Source organism: Ovis canadensis, chromosome 6 (assembly GCF_042477335.2).
Source record: "Ovis canadensis isolate MfBH-ARS-UI-01 breed Bighorn chromosome 6, ARS-UI_OviCan_v2, whole genome shotgun sequence".
Taxonomy (NCBI): domain Eukaryota; kingdom Metazoa; phylum Chordata; class Mammalia; order Artiodactyla; family Bovidae; genus Ovis; species Ovis canadensis.
In genome coordinates this window covers 84,086,361-84,107,388 of record NC_091250.1, presented here as the reverse complement: position 1 = coordinate 84,107,388, position 21,028 = coordinate 84,086,361, and the positions used below count along the sequence as shown (strand labels likewise).

General features: G+C 46.5%; 1 protein-coding gene across 10 annotated transcripts in view; it reads right to left on the bottom strand.

Moving 5' to 3' along the window:
• The window catches only part of DCUN1D4 (defective in cullin neddylation 1 domain containing 4), a 75,756-nt gene extending 55,632 nt beyond the window's left edge, over nucleotides 1-20,124 (bottom strand). For 3 of the 10 annotated variants that reach the window (XM_069594082.1, XM_069594084.1, XM_069594085.1), the window contains exon 1: nucleotides 19,080-20,124. In XM_069594082.1, the coding sequence (XP_069450183.1) occupies nucleotides 19,080-19,104 (25 nt within the window). In that variant the 5' untranslated portion in view covers nucleotides 19,105-20,124. Of the gene's footprint in view, nucleotides 1-17,951; nucleotides 18,136-18,606; nucleotides 18,816-19,079 lie in introns of those variants that run through there. The other 7 variants (XM_069594086.1, XM_069594087.1, XM_069594088.1 and 4 more) reach the window with 4 other exon arrangements.
• Nucleotides 20,125-21,028: the final 904 nt, after the last annotated feature.

Genomic DNA, 21,028 nt, shown 5'->3' with positions numbered 1-21,028 from the left:
AAACTTAAATGTGCAACATTCAAGTGAAGAAACAGTAAAAGTTTACAGATGCAGAGATATATTCCTGGAATGGAAAGACCTGGTATTGTAAGACGCTCACTTCACCCTGTACTGAACTACAAAATTAAACGCAATCAAATTCCTATTCTCCCTGCTTCCCACTTCCCCATCCCAAAAAAGAGGTGAGGGAAAGGGAGGGGAGTCGGGCAAGCTTAACAGATTGATTCCAAAGTTCACCTGAAAAAAACAAACACACTTGACTTGCCAAGAAATTGTTGTAAACAAAGAATGAAGAAGAACAGGCCCTATCAGACCATACATAATATAAAGCAGAGGTTGGTAAACTCTCTGCAAGAGTGCTAGATCTTAAATATTTTAGGCTTTGTGGACCATCTCTGCTGCAGCTACTTTGCCATTGGAGCTCAAAAGCAGCCATAAACAGTACACAAGCAAATGAGTGTGGCTGTGCTCCAATAAAACTTTATGTCTAGACACTAGGTGGTAGGCCTGGTTCGGACCATGAGCTGTAGTTTGCCAAGGCCTGGTGCAGACGTACAGTGCTATAAAATAGGGTACAGGAGCAGTAAGACAAATCATTGAGAGAGAGTTAATAAACATGTCTATGCACGTCTGTATGGTTACGTGTATGTATAAGCACACAGAATTAACACGACTAAATGGTATTTCAAATCAACAGGGAAGAGATAATTATTCAGCAAGCAGAGGGCAACTAGCTACCATGTGGAACAAATTAAAATTAATTCCAACCTCAGAAGTTACAGATAGAAGGGAAAGGCACTCAAGGCTAAAGAGAAGTTATGGCCTCAGGGCCCCGCACGTTCTCTGCCTCTTCTACCCAATCTCATCTCTTACCTATCTTCCCCTCACTCTTCTCGGTCACAGAGAGCTTCCTGCTATCCTGTGAATACTCCATCCAAGCTCTTACCTCAGGGCCTTTGAACACACTGTTCTCTCTGCACTGAGCCCTCTTTCCTCTAATAATAACATGGCTTGCTCTCACGCTTCATCAGGTTGCCACTGAAATATCACCTTCTTACAGAACCTTGCCAGACCCAACAAACAGGACCCGTTCTTCACTATCCCATTACCATGCTTCACTTCTCTTTATGGCATTAGTGCCACCAGACTTTATGTCATATTTGGGCGCCATCTTCCTCTAGCATTAGAATATAAGCTTCACGAAGGCCAGAACCTGCTCTTGTCCACTGCTATAGCCCTAGTACCAAAAGCAATACCTGGTGCACATCAGGTGCTCAATAAATACTCAAGGAATAAATGACTGTAGGGACAAAGGCATCAAGACTTAAATTCAGCATGCTTTGGTATTTCAAGGCATTCATATCTCTAGTTCTTCACATGTGAGAAGCAGCATGGTAACAGAAGAGACTCAAAGGCAGGGCAGGACAGAAAAAGGGTGGCTCTGAACCCTGTTTAAGAGGTTAGTCTAAGGACGAGTATTTCCACTGGGCTGGTGGAGGGTATGCAAACGCAACAGATGAACACGGCACGCTCCGGCATTCCTACTCAAAGGTGACTCGTGCACAGCTGTTTCACGTGAAAGCGACAAAACGGCTGTGGCACGAGATCTGAATGAAATTTCACCAGACCAAGTTACGCTCCCAGCGCCCAGAGAGCAGTTAATTCTGCACAGCGGAATGCGGGAAGCACTGCCATGAGCCTGGCCGCCACAGGAGTGTTTAAATCACCTTTTTTAGAAAGACTGCCCAACGGCAAGTGTGGCCTGGATTCAGAGTGGTGTTTCATGAAGGCTGCTGGTAGTGAGCAAGGTGGGAAATGATTAGGGCCTTCAGGTGGTCTGTGGCAGCAAAAGTGGAGAGTACAACGGGACCGCAGGACATCCACATTTAACTCACACCAATTCATGGCAACAGCTTGGCAAAAAGAAGAGGGAGAGAGAAGTCAACTGTCCTAGTAACTGCCCCTGAGGCCTCTACTTAATGACAGGGAGATGGGCAGCAGGACTGTGACAGTCGCTGGGTCCGCTCAGTCTCCGCATGCATCTCAGAACACTGTATGAGCCAAGTATTTAGGAGATATATTTTTCATAAAACACAGTCCCTAAACATAAGCCAACTGGTGCTCAGTTGAAGAAGAGTTGGTGACCTGTCCTAATACTGGAGGTAAAAACCGCTGTGCTAGAGACAATCTGCAATGAGGGGGCACCTTCTGAAAGTATTTCCAGCAATTTTTTTTTGTATATTTTTATTAATTTATTTGACTGCTCAAGGTCTTAGTTGCAGCATGTGGGATCTAGTTTCCTAACCAGAGATCGAACCTGGGCCTCCTGTATTGGGAGTGTTAAGTCCCAGCTGCTGGACCACCAGGGAAATCCCTCCAGTGATATTTTTAATACTGGTGATTTTCACCTTAGATATGGACTTTAGAACTCATCTCTATATAAAATGGACTGCACTAGGAGGAAGACCAACAAGACTGCTTTCAGGAGCTGTGAGGGAAGCTCACGTCCTTTTGTCCAAGTCCCCACAATTCTCCTTGAGCTATGAAAACTAGCACAAGCAGAGTCAGGTAACTAGCTGTGGCCAAGCTGGGGAGAATTCACACTCCAAAGCCCCTTCCTCCGTCCTAACTCATCTCTGATGGGAGCATCAGGGAGTAAAAAGCAGCAGCATGTTCCACCAAAGTTGTCAATCAGTAGTCAACAATCAGTTCTCACAAAGTTAGAGAGCCTTAATATTAAATGAAGATACTGGTGAAATCAAAACAATCTACCAACTTAAAAAAAAACACAGATGGTACAGAAAAGACATAACATCCATGTTATTTCTATTTCAAATACACCTCTTTCTTCTCGTCACTAAGAATTCACAAAAGTATTTTATTTTTAGCTAAACTCCAGCTGGTCAATCAGTAAGCAATGCTCTCAGGTACAAAATTTTTAGTATAGCACTATGCACATATATGTACTGATAAATGCATGCTGCTGCTGCTGCAAGTCACTTCAGTCGTGTCCGACTCTGTGCAACCCCACAGACGGCAGCCCACCAGGCTCCACCGTCCCTGGGATTCTCCAGGCAAGAACACCGGAGTGGGTTAATGCATTCTGAGGACAATGAAAATGATGAACTAAACCAGTAATGGCTTTGGGGGTGGAGGCAGAGGACAGAACATGGGGTCGTTACCATGTCACTGCCAAAAAAGTGAAACAAAATTAAAGGTTATCAAAATCAGCATTCATCCTACATGTTTCTGGAACAGAACAAGAGCAAGAGGCAGCGGTGCAGGGCTGGGCCTCTCTAAAGGCGATTCCACAGGGAAGGCTGAGGGCTGCTCCACGCCACTGGTTACATGACCCACCCTCCTGAAACCTTAGTTTTACTCAGTGATGTGGAAAAAGTATATAATAGTGTATGTAACTAAGACTCACTGTTTAGGTCTGTCCTTTCTTCTAGAGAGCTTCCCTGGTAGCTCAGCTGGTAAAGAATCCACCGGCAATGTGGAAGACCTGGGTTCAATCCCTAGGTCGGGAAGATCCCTTGGAAAAGGGAATGGCTACCCACTCCAGTATTCTGGCCTGGAGAATTCCACAGGCAGAGGAGCCTGGCCGGCTACAGTCCATGGGGTCATAAAGTGTCGGACACAAGTGAGTGACTTTCACTTTCTTTCTCCTTCTAGAAACAGGAGCCCATTTTCCTACAGGTTTCGGGTACACTGAGGATATGAATGTCACTGAGGGGAAAAGAGACCCCTGCCAAGGGGGTCCTACAAGTGACAAGTAACAATGTAAGGTTGTAGAGATTTTGGATTTGTGGCTACCGCACGAAAGGAAAAACTCCAACAAGTCCAGGCAAGGCCCTACACGACCTGACCTAAGTCATCCCATTTCATTATCCTGCTCACTCCATTCCAGCCACACTCTTCCTGACTACTCAAGTGAACTCCTGGCTCAGGGTCTATTTTATTTAATATACCCTCCTCCTCTTTCCCACCTCTGTTGTCACTGGCCTGACATTGACATCACTGAAATGTCTGTTCAGACATCACCTCATCCAGAGGCCTCCCTCCCCTGACTTCTCTATCCAAACCAGCACCTCCATCCCCACCAGCGTTACCAGCTGAGCTACCAGGTTAGGGTTTACACCTTCATTTTTTGACCTTTTTTAAAAAGCTTTATTGAAATAGAAATCATCTACCATACAATTGATCCATCTAAAGTGCACAAGTCAATGCTTTTTAGTGTATTCACAGCTGCACAACCATCACAATGTTATTTAACAACATTTTTATCACCCCATCAGCAATCACTCCTCATTTTTCCCCTCACCCCTACATCATCAGGCAACCACTAACCCTACAGTTTGCCTCTGTACATTTTCTATCAATAGAATCGTAAGATATGAGGTCCTTTGTGACCCAGACATTATATTTTATATATATTTACATCTTTATCCTTTGTCACACTCCCTGGAGCCCAAGCTCCATGATTACAGGCATCTTCTTTAGCTGTGTTCACCACTTTATCCCAATACCTAGAAAAGCACAAGCTGGCTATGGGGTCGCCCAGAGTCAGACACGACTGAAGCGACTTAGCAGCAGCAGCAGCTCATGACCAATAAACAGAGGAAAAATGCTTTTAAAGTACCCACTGGGGACTTCCCTGGTGGTCAGGACTCTGAGCTCCCAATGCAGAGGACCTGGCTTGGATCCCGGGGCAGGGAACTAAATCCTGAATGCTGCAACTAAGACCCGGCGCAGCCAAATAAATAAATAAACTTAGAAAAAAGAGTAGCCACGGGATTGAGCAATGTGCAAGTTACTCTATAACTGGGGTGAAGAATGAAATGAGGCATGGTTGGAGCAAGAAGTGAGGGATCAGTCTATCATCAGGCATAAACAACTTGTTGCAGAAGTTTTACCATGAAGAGAAAGAGAAAGGGCAGAGTGGGTATTGAGTTTGGGCTTAACAATGATGAGACTGGAGCACATTTTTAAAACACTGAAATTCAACTTGCTTCGTACCCTAGAAGGTTACAGAAGGCACAGCGCATAGAGTGGGTCAGATTACAAGTCAGGGTGGATCTATAATATGAACACAAATATACGTAGCATGTGATTTTAAAAAATTACAAAATGCACTTTTAAGTTTAAAAATTCATTAAAAACCAGTTTCACTTCAAAATGACTTAAAATACAAAGTCTACCATAAAATGAAGTCTACTTTTGACCCTATAAACAGTAGTGTTTTCAACTGGTATTCTAGAACCAACTTACGCTTCTGCACACCAACTGATAAGTCACTGAGCTATGTGAAAAGGCACAAGTACGTGTCTCACTTGTAAAACCTATTTTCACATTTGAGGCCAAATTATTAAAACACACAGATCTGAAACGAGTTTTCCACACCGCAAAACTAGGAAAAACCAAAAGCCAGGTTTGCGAGTCAGCTTCATACTGCACACTTGTCGAACTTGTTAGAAACAGGAAGCTCTTGGTCTAACAGCACCTGTCTCATGAGAACACTGAGGATCAAATGAGCCCCTGCTGCAGTGTGCCCAGCACAGTGCCCGGCGCAGAGCGGGCGCCACCTGAGCGGGGCTCTGTGCCACTCGGTGTCACCTGCAAGCTGAGCAGCGTGGCCTGTACAGGGGAGGGCTGGCCGCAACCCTGCCAGCCTCCCCGCCATAGTCCAAACCAAACCCCGTGTACACACTGAGCTACTGAACACTGATCCAGAGGCTGCACATCAGAATCGCCTGGGGAGTCTGAATAACTGCCACTGCTGGGGCCCCATCCAGGCCAATCAAACAAAAATAGGAGTGGACTTGTCAGAGCTTCTCAAGCAGCCCAGGTGACTCTACATGCAACCAGAGAGGAGCGTGCGTCCCCACCCTCTCTTCTATCCCCAGTCCACATCCAGTTCACAATCTCAGCCAGGCCAGAGGGGAGTCCAACCCATTCACGGCAACCCTCGCAGTGTGAAGATAAGATCAAGATCCAAGCTGTTCAAGGTCAAAAACTTAGGTGCAAACTGAAAGGAACCAAGGGGCAGTCAGGAGGAAGGCATGAACATCACTCTCCTCATCAATAAATACTTGTTATTTACAAGACACAAAGTCAGGAAAGTGAGCGTGGGAAGGAGGAAACTGACGAGGTGGGACCAGGTCATGGTGGGTGACTCGGAGCTTTCACTGAACACAAGATCTGAAGCTAAGGCCATCCAAGCACACCACCGCTTCTGGCTTTTTCCTCCTAATTCTCACAGGACCTGAAAAAGTGGCTGGGAGGTGAAGCCCCCATCCAGGACAGGTGGCGTGCCACCCAGCACCCGTCACCAACCGCACAGCCTGCGCCTGCTGGTGCCACCATCTTAAAGGAGCCAGCCACGTCAGGACAGCCAGACTGGCTGCTCTCCCACCTTGACTGGATACAAAGGGCCCTGGACTCACTGGCTTCACCCCACCCTACCCACTGAAGAACACAGATCCATTTCATCTCACTCATGTTAGAAGAGGCCCGATTTGGGGTAAAGAGTACAGCTCTGGCCTCGGAAAGCCCTGGGTAAGAGTCCCTGCTCTGCCGTGTCCTAGCTGAAGGACCTTCCTGTTACCCAGCCTCACTAAATCAAACAGCAGGCCCCTCCTCACCAGGCTCTTAGGGTGTGTGCCAAGCACTCAGCACAGCACTGGCCCATACTGTGAACCAACAAAGGTTCATTATTTTAATCCCTATTATTATTATTCAACATGGAAGAGACTAAGGCAGACAGAACCCAGAAGATCCAAAAGACAGGGCAGAAGAATGACACGGGGACAGGTCTTTAAAACTCTCACGTCAATAGCCAGCTGTCTGGACTTGAATGTTCAACACTCCTCCTCAAGCTTCCTGTTTAATTAAGAACAAATAATCTGTGGTCTAATTTTGGGAATGGAATCTATAGAAAGAGATCTTAAAGGGGAAAAAAACTTAAACTCACCCTTAACCACAGAAAAAGATAAGAAATCAGTTCAAAGATGTCACACAAAAACAACATTAGTAGCTCTGTAAGTTTTCTGGCTTTTCGGCAGTGATGTTAGGCATCTCCTATATTCAAAAAATATATGCTTAAAAGGTACGTAATACAAATGTCTGTTTAAAATAAAATCTTTAAGACTAAAAAATGACTATTTCATTAGTGACAAGAAAAAGTATGGAAATACTCTTCTTTGCCATAATCAGTTGCCCAGCTAGAATGCATTTTTAAATAAATGACTAGTTTCATTGTGAAATGGCAATAACGAAAGAAGAGGAGTGGGATAGAAGGAATTCATCCCAGACCCTGTTGGGATCCATTCCAACAAGAAAAGAACCAAGTGCAAAACGAAGACAATCGTAACAACAGGCTCTGCCACCAGCATTCATAGGCCAGTGACAGAACACAGAATTCCAGGATACCTGCCAGGCTACCAAAGGGTTAAGTGAGATGCACAAATAAAATAGTGTTGTTTCAGAGTATTCTTGCCTGGAGAATCCCACGGACAGAGGAGCCTGGCGGGCTACAGTCCATTGGGTTCCGAAGAGTCGGACGCAACTAAGCACACACGTTATTTCATAGGCAGTCGCAGGCACCTAAACACCAGTGCCAGAATGCCTGAGTTAGCATCTCAACTCACCACTTACAGCTGTGTGACCTTCAAAAGGTCACATTCTGTACCTCAGCTTCCTCACCTGTAAAATGGGGATGATAACAGTACATTCATATTCCTACCTTCAAGGGCTGGGGTGAGGATTAAATGAATGAAAGCAGGCAAGGCAACTGGAACAGCCCATGATTAATCACTGTGTATAAACATGTTGTCAGTCCCTCTCCTCCCCTGCGCCCCGCTCTGTTCCTCCTTTCTCCCTGCATCCCACATCTTCTGATTTCTCTCTTACCACTCCCCTCCTTTCCACTCCCTGGAGCCTCTTTCTAGCCCTCTCCACGTGGCTCCTGCCCACCCCTCCACCTGATTCCCCTTAGCTCTGGCTTATCCAACTCCTTTGCTACTGCCAGGCTGCTCCCTCTACTTGGAAAGCACCCTTCCACCTCAGCCCCGGAGGCACACACCCATCTTTTCCTTCACATACTAGAACTTCAAAAGCTAAGCTTACACAATAATAGCTAACTTCCCTGAAGGGCTTCCCTGGTGACTCAGATGGTAAAAGAATCTGCCTGCAATTCAAGTGACCAGGGTTCAGTTCCTGGGTCTGGAAGATCCCTTGGAGAAGGGAACGGTAACCCACTCCAACAATCTTGCCTGGAGAACTCTATGGGCAGAGGACCTTGGCAGGCTACACAGTCCACGGGGTCACAAAGATTTGGACACGACTGATCGACTAACATGTCACTTCACTTCCCTGAAGTCTAATTTTAATGACTACCTATTTGTTTCTAAGCATGCTGGGCATCCATCTAACCTTCCCTGCCCCATATTTCAACGGTCCAGGACTTCTCTGCCTCCACCACTAAGCACTGGAAGGAAGCTCCTTAAACGCAAGGGCCAGGCTCATCTGTCTTTGTCGCAGGAGCACCCAGCTATAGAAAAAACCGCAAAGGTTTGGTGAGTGACCAAGTGAGGCATTGCCTCTTTCTTATGACCTCTGTTCCTCTCCACAGTCTCCTTTCATTTATTTATTTGGCTGCTCTGGGTCTTAGCTGAGTCACACGGGATCTTGAACTGTGGCATGTCAGCTCTTGTTCCCTGACCAGGGATAGAACCTGGGCCCCCTGCCCTGGGAGAGTCTTAGCCACTGGACCACCAGGGAAGTCCCTCGAGGGGCTCTTTTTAAAGCCTAATAAGAAAACTGTCATTACACAGTAATCATCAGCAACAAAAAGAGAAAAGTGCCAAGCATTTCTCTAAACATTTTGTCTTCTATTTAATTTAATTCTCAGGATCACTCCTCATCTTGCCTCCTACTCTTCCTCTCTGCCCAAGCCCCAACTCCACTCCAAGCACAGTTTGCCTGTTTGCCATTCCTCAAACACAGGTCTGCTCCCCTCCTCAGAGTCTCTGAATTTGTATTCCCTCTCCCTAGAATGCCCCCTTCACCTCCTCCAGCCTTCCCTGACCAAGCCATGTAAGCTATAACATCCTCTGCTCTTGTTCCCCTCCCCTGCACACATGGGGCATGGGTGTGCTCCCCTTCCCTGCTTGGTTCTTCTCTAATGAGCTGATCACCATGGAACACACTCTTATTATCCACTTCTTTCCCCATGCTGGAATGAAAACTTCATGACAGGTGAAGAATGGGGCCTAGTACACAGTAGGCATTCAATAAACACCACTGACTGAACAACTCCATACCCTACAGTAGGTGGCTTTATGCATGAGGAACCTGAAGCTTACACAGAGTGGTTGAGTAATTTATCCACGGTCACACAGCTAACAGGCGCAGAACCCAGATATTCTGACTCTAAGGCCCACACTTAACTACTCTGCTACTCTGCTTCCCTGCCTCCCGATCTGACCCAGAAAATACATCATCTCATCCAAGGAACTAATCCTAGAACTGTATGCCTTTGGTCCACAGAAAAGCCATCCACCAGGAAAACCTTTCAAGGGAACAAGTCAACTAAGACAAGTCAATTCTATGTGTAAAGATTTATAATTTATGCAGCACTGTTAGTTTTTCTTTGGATTTAATAGTTCAGTAAGAAGAGATGCTGGGAGGGATTGGGGGCAGGAGGAGAAGGGGACGACAGAGGATGAGATGGCTGGATGGCATCACTGACTCGATAGACGTGAGTCTGAGTGAACTGAGGGAGTTGGTGATAGACAGGGAGGCCTGGCGTGCTGCGATTCATGGGGTCGCAAAGAGTCGGACACGACTGAGCGACTGAACTGAAGAAGAGATTATTATATCTTTTTACACTGTAATATCCTCACAAACAGCAAAATGACAAATCATCAAATAACATGGAGGAGGCCTAAGCTGATATATATTAAAAGCCAAAAATTGTGGTGGAAAGTACAGAAGCACAGACTGCAAGGGAATATAAGGGTATTTTGAGGGACAACAAAATCATTCCATATCTTAATTATTGTGGTGGTTACACACACACATGTATTTATCAAATGGGTAAAATTTTATAGAATTAAGTACATTCAATAAAGTCAACTAAACAGCAATTAGGACTATTAGATATGATTTTTGGCTAAACGAAATAAATATTCTACCAGTATTCTTTCCATATCTAATACTCTCAACAATTTGGGGGCGGGGGAGAGGACACAGATATGATTAAGAGAAGACAGCAGTAAAGAGCTCTACACAGTGAGATCAGTGGGGTGACTGCATGCCTCAGAGTCCAGCATGACCACTGACAAAGACAGCTCCTACCACGAACACTGCCTCAGTACCCGCTTCAGTCTTTTGGATCACCTCAAGTCAGGGCTCTTGGACTCTGAACAGAGTCCAGGCAGAGTGGAAAGGCAGATCACTGCTCTTCTCCACAACGGCCTCTGCCATGTATCGACCAGTGATCGGTCTGGATGTTGAATTTGTCAGAATTCTTAGTTGTAAGCATCACAAACAAACCAGCTAACTTAAACAGGACAGCAATTTTTCTTTTTTAAGGTTATTAGATAGTTCCCACAATCTCCAGGAAAACCAGAGGACCAATCATACCAGCTGTACAGCCAAAACATCTAAGGGCAGAGTGCACCACTGACATTACCTGGACCAGCCTTCAGTCTCAGAATCACACTCTGGTGTGGCTGTGTCTAGGCAGCTCTGCTTTGACAGTTAGAATTCCCCAATGAGAGGAAGAACCAGGGCCCCAAAGACTGGCAAAAGCCATCACAGATATAAAGAGATGACACACCATCTTTGCAAATACTACTGACACGGACAGCAACTAATGAAAGGTTTTCAAAAAATATTCACAAGGAAAACAATCCTCAAAGATGGAACTAAAAGAATCATACTCAGAGGTAATGTGATCTGGGGAGGGTGGGGGTCTTTCGACACATTATTTAATGTTTTACAGTGGTTCAGTTGATAAGAATTCGCCTGCGATGCAGGAGACACAAGTTCAATCCCTGGGTTAGGAAGATACTCTGGAGAAGGAAATGGCAACTCACACCAGTATTCGTGCCTGGAAAATCCCATGGACAGAGGAGCCTGGTGGGCTACAGTCCTTGGGGGTCACAAAGAGTTGGACATGACTTAGCGACTAAACCACCACCACCACCAGTATATTAATTAGTAGTTTCAAAAACTACAAAGCCTACCTTCCTAGATTGAAAATAACTCATTAACAGCATCTTCGGATTAAAACAAAAACAATTCAAATCTAAAGCAGCAAATACTTTGTCTACCAGAATATTGGACATGACAGAGAAAAGATCCTTAGATCTGAACAGTCATGCAACAATTGTTAAAATATATGATTCTATTCAAGATGCACTTCAGTATTTTTTTCTATTTGAAACATAAGCCAAAAGTTGTAGCCTCTTTTATAGCCACCAATATAATAGCCTCTCTTATAGCCACCAAGGGTCCATCTAATCAAAGCTATGGTTTTCCCAATAGTTATGTATGGATGTGAAAGTTGGACTATAAAGAAAGCTAAGTGCTGAAGAAGTGATGCTTTTGAACTGTGGTGTTGGACAAGACTCTTGAGGGTCCCCTGGACTGCAAGGAGATCCAACCACTCAATCCTAAAGGAAATCAGTCCTGAATATTCATTGGAAAGACTGATGCTGAAGCAGAAACTCCAATACTTTGCCCACCTGATGAGAACTGACTCACTGGAAAAGACCCTGATGCTGGGAAAGATGAAGGCAGGAGGAGATGGGGATGACAGAGGGTGAGATGTCTGGATGGCGTCACCGACTTGATGGACAGGAGTTTGAGTAAGCTCAAACAGGAGTTTTGAGTTGGTGATGGACAGGGTACCCTGGTGTGCTGCAGTCCATGGGTTCGCAAAGAGTTGGACACGAATGAGCGCCTGAACTGAACTGATAGCCACCAATATTTTTTTTAATACTTTTTTTGTTTGTTTTATTTTTTGTGGCTACACACCATGCAGGATCTTAGTTTCCCAATCAGGGATCAAACTTGGGCTCCCTGCAGTAGAAGTGTGGTGTTTTAACTGTTGAACCACCAGGGAAGTCCCAGCCACAAATATCTTTACATGTATGTTCTGCTTAAAAGAATAATTCTCAAGAGGTACTTCTGCTAACCTGAATCTCAGAATTAAAAAAAGAATATGCTATGAAAGGCTACTGACTGTAATTTAAGCTGGTTACCTAAGTAGAGATGTCAGCATTAATGTCAGAGGCTCAGAAAACTCACCTCCAACACAATTTACTTCCTAAATAAAGACAGACTTTGGTGAGCTTAATGTATTCTTAACATTAAAAAACAACAACAACAACAAAAAAACACCCTTAGGACCAGACTCTGGTCATAAAACAAAATAGGAAGGGAGACAGACACTTCCAGGCTCTTTACCATCAGACTTGCCAAGCCTTGCCCAAGCCTTCCCCACCACGGCCCATTACACACCAGGTCAGAAGTGGACACATGTACTGTTACACATCACCAGTGTGCTACTCCCTTCTGGAGAACTTCTCCATGCCACAGACATTCTTCAAAACTGGTATCTGCATCTATTTAAAAATACATATTATTTAAATTGGTTTGCATAGGACAACTCTGTCCAAAAAAAATGGCAGAGAATGAATAAGTGAAAATAAGTGTATTCCTGGAAGAAAAACCTAAAGATAACAAAAGACATCTCAGAAGCAGAATTGCAGGAGGAAGCATGAAAATCTTTCAGATAATTCACTAACTGCTCAAGAGTTCATCTAAGTTCATCTAAGAGACCATCTAAGTTCAGTTCATTACATATTTGAGGTTCTAAGCAATGCAATGCACAGGACCACAGCATGGATACTAAGGCAGAGTCCCAGATCTCAAGAGAGAGTTATTGTCCAACTGGAAAAGGGACAAGTAAGTAAACACATAGCTACTGTTAAATAAGATAAAACCGTTAAATAAGATAAAACCGAGAATAAAAGTCAACAGTCCTTGGAGATTCGGTGGAGGGAAGGAGTCTGCTAGAGTGGGAAAAAGGAACAATTAAGAGGAGTGGCACTGAGAGCAGAGCGGGGAGAAGAGTTCAGAGGAAAGAAACTAAGCTTAAACTACAGAACCAGTTCAATCCCAGCTCCTGAGACATCTGTAAGCAACCGGGAGCCTTTGAGGTTTTGGGGTAGAGGGGTCATAAGGACAAAGATATTCAACTGATGATGAAGAGGATAAATAGGAGGCTGAGCCTGGCAAAAAGATTACTTACTGGTTATTATAAGAAAGGATGGCTCAGACCTAGGGCGATGGCAATCGGTATGGAACAGAGAGGACAGGCATAGGAAGAGAGATGCAAGCTTGCACTCACTACCAACCAAGAAAAGAGAGGATGAGCAATGTCTAAGCTTTCAGCCTGGGTTATTAAATGAACTGCAGTTTCATTCACCAAATGAAAAAAATGAATTGGTCTTGTTCTCATCTTTATTTTGGCCACTAGGAAGCTGAGAGCCAAAATACAGGGCCCATTTCTAACATACAGCAAGCATTTATGTGTAGCCTGTAAATCTGTATTTTCTTTCTCTTGACAGAATTTTATTTATATTTATTAAGTCACCTCTAATCATTTTAGAATGTGGCAGAAAATAAATCAACAGATAAAAATGATTGAGACCAAGTCAAAGACAGTTGGACAAAGTAGCTGATTCAGGGATATAACTATAGGCTGCCAACTCATAGCATTCTCCTCACCCTTCTTGGGCCCTAGGGAAGTCTGGAACCCACAACAGAAGCTAAAAATGCCAGACTTTCACCTTCTCCACCTCCCTTACAACTAGTAGTGGCATGATGTCAATTCTACCCAATGAAACTAAAGGGAAAGTCTGCAAGGTGACCTTCCAGAAAAGATTCTCTCTGGAAGGGAGGGAACTATAAGTAAATATACTGCTTTCACCCTTTTCTTACATAAGCATGATGTCTGGTGCTACAGCAACCACATTGCAAACATGAGGCAACGAGCTTAAGGCTCCTGACAAACCAAAATACTAAAAATAAAGGAAAAAAGTATACAAAGAGCCTAGATTCTTAAAAGACATACTGAGACTCTGTACCAGCCTTAGAACCATCCATCTCTAAACTTCTTGTTACTGAACAAAAATAAGCTCTATTACTTAAGCCACTTTTGATTGAGTATTTATTTGCCAGAGGCATCCTAAATCATACAACAAAAGTTATCAGGAGGTCAGTTTCTGAAACCATGATTTTTTTACACTGCTGACTACACAAGACTATTACTACTGAGATGAGAGCTGCTGCTGCTACGTCGCTTCAGTCGTGTCCGACTCTGTGTGACCCCATAGACGGCAGCCCACCAGGCTCCTCCGTCCCTGGGATTCTCCAGGCAAGAACACTGGAGTGGGTTGCCATGTCCTTCTCCAATGCATGAAAGTGAAAAGTGAAAGGGAAGTCGCTCAGTCATGTTCGACTCTTAGCAACCCCATGGACTGCAGCCCACCAGGCTCCTCCATCCATGGGATTTTCCAGGCAAGAGTACTGGAGTGGGTTGCCATTGCCTTCTCCACTACTGAGATGAGAGCAATGCAAACATATATGATAGGAAAAAAGCAATAAGAGCTTCTGGGAGCAGTTAAAGAGAAATGGATATAATAATAAATAACATTGAAAACATGTGATCAAGTGTTAATAGGGGTACTTCTTGGGAGCAAGAAGAGAGGAATAAAAAACAAAAATACAGAAATTCTCAGAAGTGGAAAATTGTCCTATTCTTTGCAACCCCATTGACTGTGGCCCACCAGGCTCCTCTGTCCATGGGATTTTTCAGACAAGAATACTGGAGGGGGTTACCATTTTCTCTTCCAAGGGAGAAAATGAGGGGTTCTTTCTTTTCTGGCAATGTTACTGGTAAAACAACCTGAAAATATTCCCATTATAGATCTTTCTCTACTTATGATGGGGTTATGCCCTGAGTAAACCCACTATTTAACTGAGAATATCCTATGTCGAAAGTACATTTAATAAACCTAACCTACAGATAATAGCTTAGCCTAGCCCATCCTAAACATGCTCAGAACGCTTATGTTAACACACAGCTGGGCAAAATTATCTCGAAACTTCAAGCCTATTTTATAACAAAATATTGACTATCTCAGGTAATTTTTTTTTTTTTTTTGGCCATGCTATGTGGCAGTCAGGATCTTAGTTCCCCAACCAGGGATGGAATCAGTGCTCTCAGCATTGGGAGCGCAGGGTCTTAACTGCTGGACCACCAGGGAAGTCCCCTCAGGTAATTTACAGAAAACTGTACTGAAAGTGAAAAACAGGATGGTGGTCTGGGTACAAAATGGTTATAACTGTACTGGTTGTTTACCCTCCTGATTACGTGTCTGACTGGGAGTTGCCGAGGCCGCTGCTCAAGCATCAGGAAACTATAATACCAGACATCACTAACTTGAGAAAAGATCAAAATCCAAAATTCAAGGTACAGTTTTTATCAAATGCATATTGATTGAGCACCACTGTAAAGTCACACCATTCTTAAGCTGGAACCATCTGCTTGAAACAGTCGCAAAAGTTCTGGGAAAAGTTTAAGAAACATTTGTTTAAATGCATAACTAAGCTCATAAGAAAATAAAACAACCTCCCCAAAGGCCAAAAATCAAAGAGGAACCTAAAAACCATAGCAGAAAGTGCTACGATAATAATGTATAGGAATCTGGGGTTTGCGTGCTGAGGAAGAGAGAGCGTCATGTGTATCTATAGGGCACCTGCCCTTTGGGATGAAACTGAAAAAAGAGAAAAGGGAACAGAACGACTGGCCTAATATTTTCTTTAAAAACACCCCCTTGAAGACAGTTACAGGTCTTGTTTTCAACCTCATACACTTCACCCTTTACAAGAGCAAATTTCATGACACATGCACATTAAAAAAAAAAAAAAAAAGGAAAACATAACCAGGTTAAATATTTACATGTCACAAAGGAGTTCCTGGATATGTCACCTTAAGCTTAAGTAAAATATAAAACAGATATAAATCTTTTCCTGATAAAATCACACATTGCCCAATTTTTCAGCCATTATGAAATGAACCATATGAGTTCATTGAATCAAGCACTCAAGTTCAATATATTTGTAACCATACTAGATAGTTTCCAAATCTTTGGACTTCTTGGTAAAATTTTTATCATCTGGGTCATCACAATAATCTTCTAGTGACCATGCTACCAATGGTTTCATAGTACTTTATACATCACATTAAAAAACTCTTGTCACTTCTGAGCTAACCTGATAGCCCTCCTCCACATTACAAGTTTTGGAGTCCTCATTGCATATCAATGGTAAAGGGAACTGGCAAAGGATGTGATGTCTGCAGTCTACAGGCTGAAAGGATGGTTTCTAATACTAAAGAAAAACACATGAAAACCTAAGGTTCTCTCCAATGAGTTTACCTTCCTCTAGTCTCATTTGCTTTCCATGCTTCTTTGAAAACCAAAGACATCAAATATTCCCTTTGCTCATCTTCACATTTTCATGCTGACTTAAATAAATGAGATCATTTTCACCGCAATTCCATTAAGCCACCTCCAGCTCTCAATTGGTGGCACAGTGGTAAAGACTACGCCTGCCATTGCAGGAGACGCAAGAGACCTGAGTTCGATCCCTGGGTCAGGAGGATCCTCTAGAGTGTAAGTGGCAACACACTCCAGTATTCTTGCCTGGGAAATCCCATGGACAGAGGAGCCTGGCGGATTATAGTCTGCTGCTGCTGCTGCTGCTGCTAAGTCGCTTCAGTCGTGCCCGACTCTGTGCGACCCCATGGACTGCAGCTCCCCCATCCATGGGATTTTCCAGGCAAGAGTACTGGAGTGGGGTGCCATTGCCCTCTCCGGATTATAGTCTACGGGCTCACAAATGAGTCAGACAGGACTGAAGAGACTAAGCACGTACATGCACACACACCAAATTCAAGAACATCTTTTCCCCAAAAGTCCCCTTATCCTTTGGCAATCCAAACGGCCCAAGAACTGCAAACACAATTTATACTATCTTCACAACGTTTTTACGTGTCTCCACCGCATTCTTAGATTTAACTAAGACGGAACCTTTTAACTTGGTGTTTATACACACAGGAAGCCACAAATACACACTATTCTAAACGCTGCTTTAAACTGCGTCGCATCTTCAATGTTTTTCCACAACCTATGTACTAAATGGTTCAAGACGAAGCATTTATTCTACAAGTAAGGGCAACAAATGCAAGTGGGAAATATTCAACTTGGGGATAAAGAACCCAAGTGTGAAAGGACTGCGCTTGGCTTGGTTCTCGCCCACCCGCTGACACGGGGAGAAGGTCCCAAAGGACAGGAACGCCTCCCTGGAGTGCGCTAGGGTCCGCGGGGAATAAAGCACGAGTTAGCGGAGCTGGGAGGCTCCGAGAGGCGCGCTGCATTCTGGGACTCGTTTCCACAGTTACCCACGTGCACCCAACCCAACCGCGGTCCGGACTACAAGTCCCAGAATTCCGCGGGACCGCCTTTCCCCTTCACGCCCGGCGACTGGTGCCAGACCCTAAAGGAAACCCCTAAAGCGCCCTCTCCGCAAGGCTGGAAGAGGTCGCGCCCCGAGGGCGCTACGCTGGGTTTGTGGTCCGGCCCTCCCGGCAGGGAAGCGGATCCCGAAGCACCAGCCTCCACACCTGACGATCAGAAATTAGACAACTGCGTCACAGACTGCCAAATCCTCGGACCGTCAGGGACCCCCCCCCCCGCCGCCGCCCCGCCCCTGGACTCCAGGGCCCCTCCGGCACCCACAGCGGAAAACCCGCAGCCTGCTCCCCTGCCCCGCCTCCCAGACCCGCAGCCATAGCCCGCGCCAGCGCTGACCTCGCTTCCCGCCGATCAGGGGTAACCGCGGCAAGCGCCAACCTCAGGGCACCTCCCCCGCCCCCTCCACCCCAGCCCCGCCCCCCCCTTATACCCTGAAGCTCAAGGCTCCCCTTCAAGGGACCCAGCCTTAATCCAGGGAAGGATACATCTCCCCCAAACACATAGTCCGACACCTTCCTCCCCGAGCCCCACGCGGACAGAATCTGGACAAGACAAGTGTTCCCCCTGCCCTGGCCCCTCCCAACCTCTCTTCCCTCACAACTAGCTCTTCACCCCCACAGCACCTCCTCTACCCCTGGCCCCATTATGTCACCCCAAACCACCTTCTGCCTCTCCTCTCACTCCCAATTTCCTTATGTTCCCAACACCTGCTCCATCCTATTACCCCAACCTCGGCCCCCTCTCACCACTCCCAGTTCTATCCCTCCACGCTTCCTATGGCCCTCCTGCTCGCCGGACTCCCCAACTATCCCATCACACCCCAATCCCTCCCACCATCTCCCTTTCCCATTACATCAGCCCTCATCTCCTTGCCTGCCCTCCTGCCCCGCACGGCCGCTGCCCCCAATCCTCCACCCCATTGTTCCCCCCCACCCCCGCCATCCAGCCCTTCTTCCCATTGTCCCCGCCCCCGCGCTCCCCTAGCACTCACCCGCCTTTCTCACGGAGCCGCCCGCACCGCTCAGCCCCTAGGAAATCCTCACCCCTGCGCCCCGCTCGCTCGCTCGCTCCCTCTCTCCCTCCCCCCGTCGGTGCCAACCCCCAACCCTGCTCGCTAGCGCCCGCCGCCGCCTCCACCTCCATTCACCCGGGACACTCTGGTCCCGGCCCTTCATCGCACGTCCCGCCCCCCCCCCCTTCCCCCAACACTGAAATGGAGCCAGTCCCCACCCCCCTCACCTCCGCCCTCCCCCGGCAGGCCGGCCCCTTCCCCCCACGCCCGCCCCCGCCCCGCGCCGCCCGCAGCGTCACCGCCCGCCCCGGCCCCGGGAGGGGAAGGGGTGGCTCCCGGGCAGGGGATCCCGGCGTGTTTCGGGACAGGAGGCGCGGGGCGGGGACTGCGGGAGATGAGCGGAGAGTGTTGGCAGCCGCCCGCTCCCAGCCGGCTGGTTCTCTGTTACTCACTGACAGCGGCGGCATCCGAGTGCATTTTCGGGCAGCTCACACCGCTCTCGCCGCCCAAGCTCCCGCGCTCGCCTCGCGGTCCCCCCACCGGCTCGCCGCACCTCGGCTGGGAGCTGAGAACCCGCCGCCGGGCACTCTCGGCCCGCCCATCTCGCCTCCTCCATTGGCTGAACTTCGGCTGAGGGGCCGCCCACCCGCGTCTCTCATTTGACAAAAAGAGTGCAGAGAGAGCTGGTCTGGAGCTGGCAAAGAGGCCCCGCCCCCTAAAGTCCAATACGATTGGCCCCGGCGCCTCGTCCCCGTACCGCCCCTGGCGGGGGCCATGCTCCCGAATAGCAGGTTGGACCTGGCCGCTGTCACTCAGCCCCGGGGGTCCAAAAGCGCGTGTAGGGGCGAGGCTGGGGAATTGGTCCACCTTGACCCTGGAGCCCCGCCCTCTGGTGGGCGGGACTGGTGGAGCTGTAGACCAACCAAGGAAGATAGGTCGGCGTCTGAAACAAAGCAAGCGAAGTGTCTCCCAAAGAACGAAGAAGGAGAAGAGCCGTTGGTGCGGCTTGTTCCCGCTGCACTGAGTGGGGGAACCGCCGACTCGACGCGTCGGAGTCTCCTGCTTGTCTCTCACGCCTCCGAGCGGCTCTCTACGGGAGCCCAGTCCGCGACGAAGTTGGACTGGGACTTCTCTTGCTGGCTGTTTCCTGCAGCTAGAGACTGATAAAGAGTCGCCGCGTCTTTATTTCCAGCAAACCCCCTGGTGAGGAACAAATTCTTTCTTGCACAAGTCACAACAATCCACTCTGTCCTCATTTTCGAAATGCGCTTCTTTTCCAGCGACAACACATTTCCTCCTCCTTCGTCACAAATGGTCTGTTCTAAAGGCTTCGACTGCTCCATGGTCGGTGATACACATTTGTGCGCCCGCAGACCACACGCAGAAAACCAAGGGCCACTCTCTGAGCTTCGGGCTCAGGCTGGCACCTGAGCAAGTCCAAGGCTCAGGTCACCAGCCCTTGAAGGACAGTATGCGTCAGCTAAGTGAATCTAAGTCAATGACGGCAAGAAGCGGTCCAGAAAACTGTTGTTTGGCTGTTATTTGGCAGAGGAAGGAGTTAGTTTAGATGACTTCTGACCCTTGAGTTTCCTCAGTCAAGAATTCTCAACATTTTCCATAGTTCCGACGAGTTTTTCGCAAGGCTTTCAAACCAACTCAGCACACTCACCATATTAATGTAGCGGAATAATATTTTGAGATATTAGTGGAGGACCGCTTCTCCTATCCCAGCCACAACACACAAACACCACTTCCCTGTGTGCAGAAGCCTTGCCCCAACCTGCAGCTAGGCCATTCCACCCTCCCGCCTTAGAGAATGGATGACACTAAGAACAGCTGGTAACAAATGAGTCGTTTTGGTTTTAGACTTATACAGCCAAAGCTTTTGAGTTTCAGGGTTCTGAAATTTATGTTTCAAATCAGGACATAAATATTAAGACCAAAAACAGCCTATTTGAAAGAACAAGATGAAGCCAGTTCCTACGTCCCACACCACTCCCCTTGTAATATACTCCATCTTTCTTAATCCCTAATGTCTCGTTTTGTATCTGTCATGCTTCTATCATTCAAATACTTATGAATCACTCCATCTAATCATAGATTCTCAGAATGGAACCTGAATTTATCCACTTCAGGTTCAATTCAGACAAGACAAGAATCTCATCTCTTCATTGGTGACCTTTAACCTAACAGCATCAGCTGGGCCCTGCAGAGATGGGTAGGTACCTCTGTACTCTGAAATGAGGCATCCTTTGGGGGCACATCTAATAGTAAGAACGTCTGTCCTTAGCCTGAGCAGAGAAACTGCTCCTGCATTCTTTATACCATTTGTGTTTTCAACTTACTCTACACATCTAAGAAGTACTTACAGTTCATCCAAGTTTATAGTATTTTGAATATG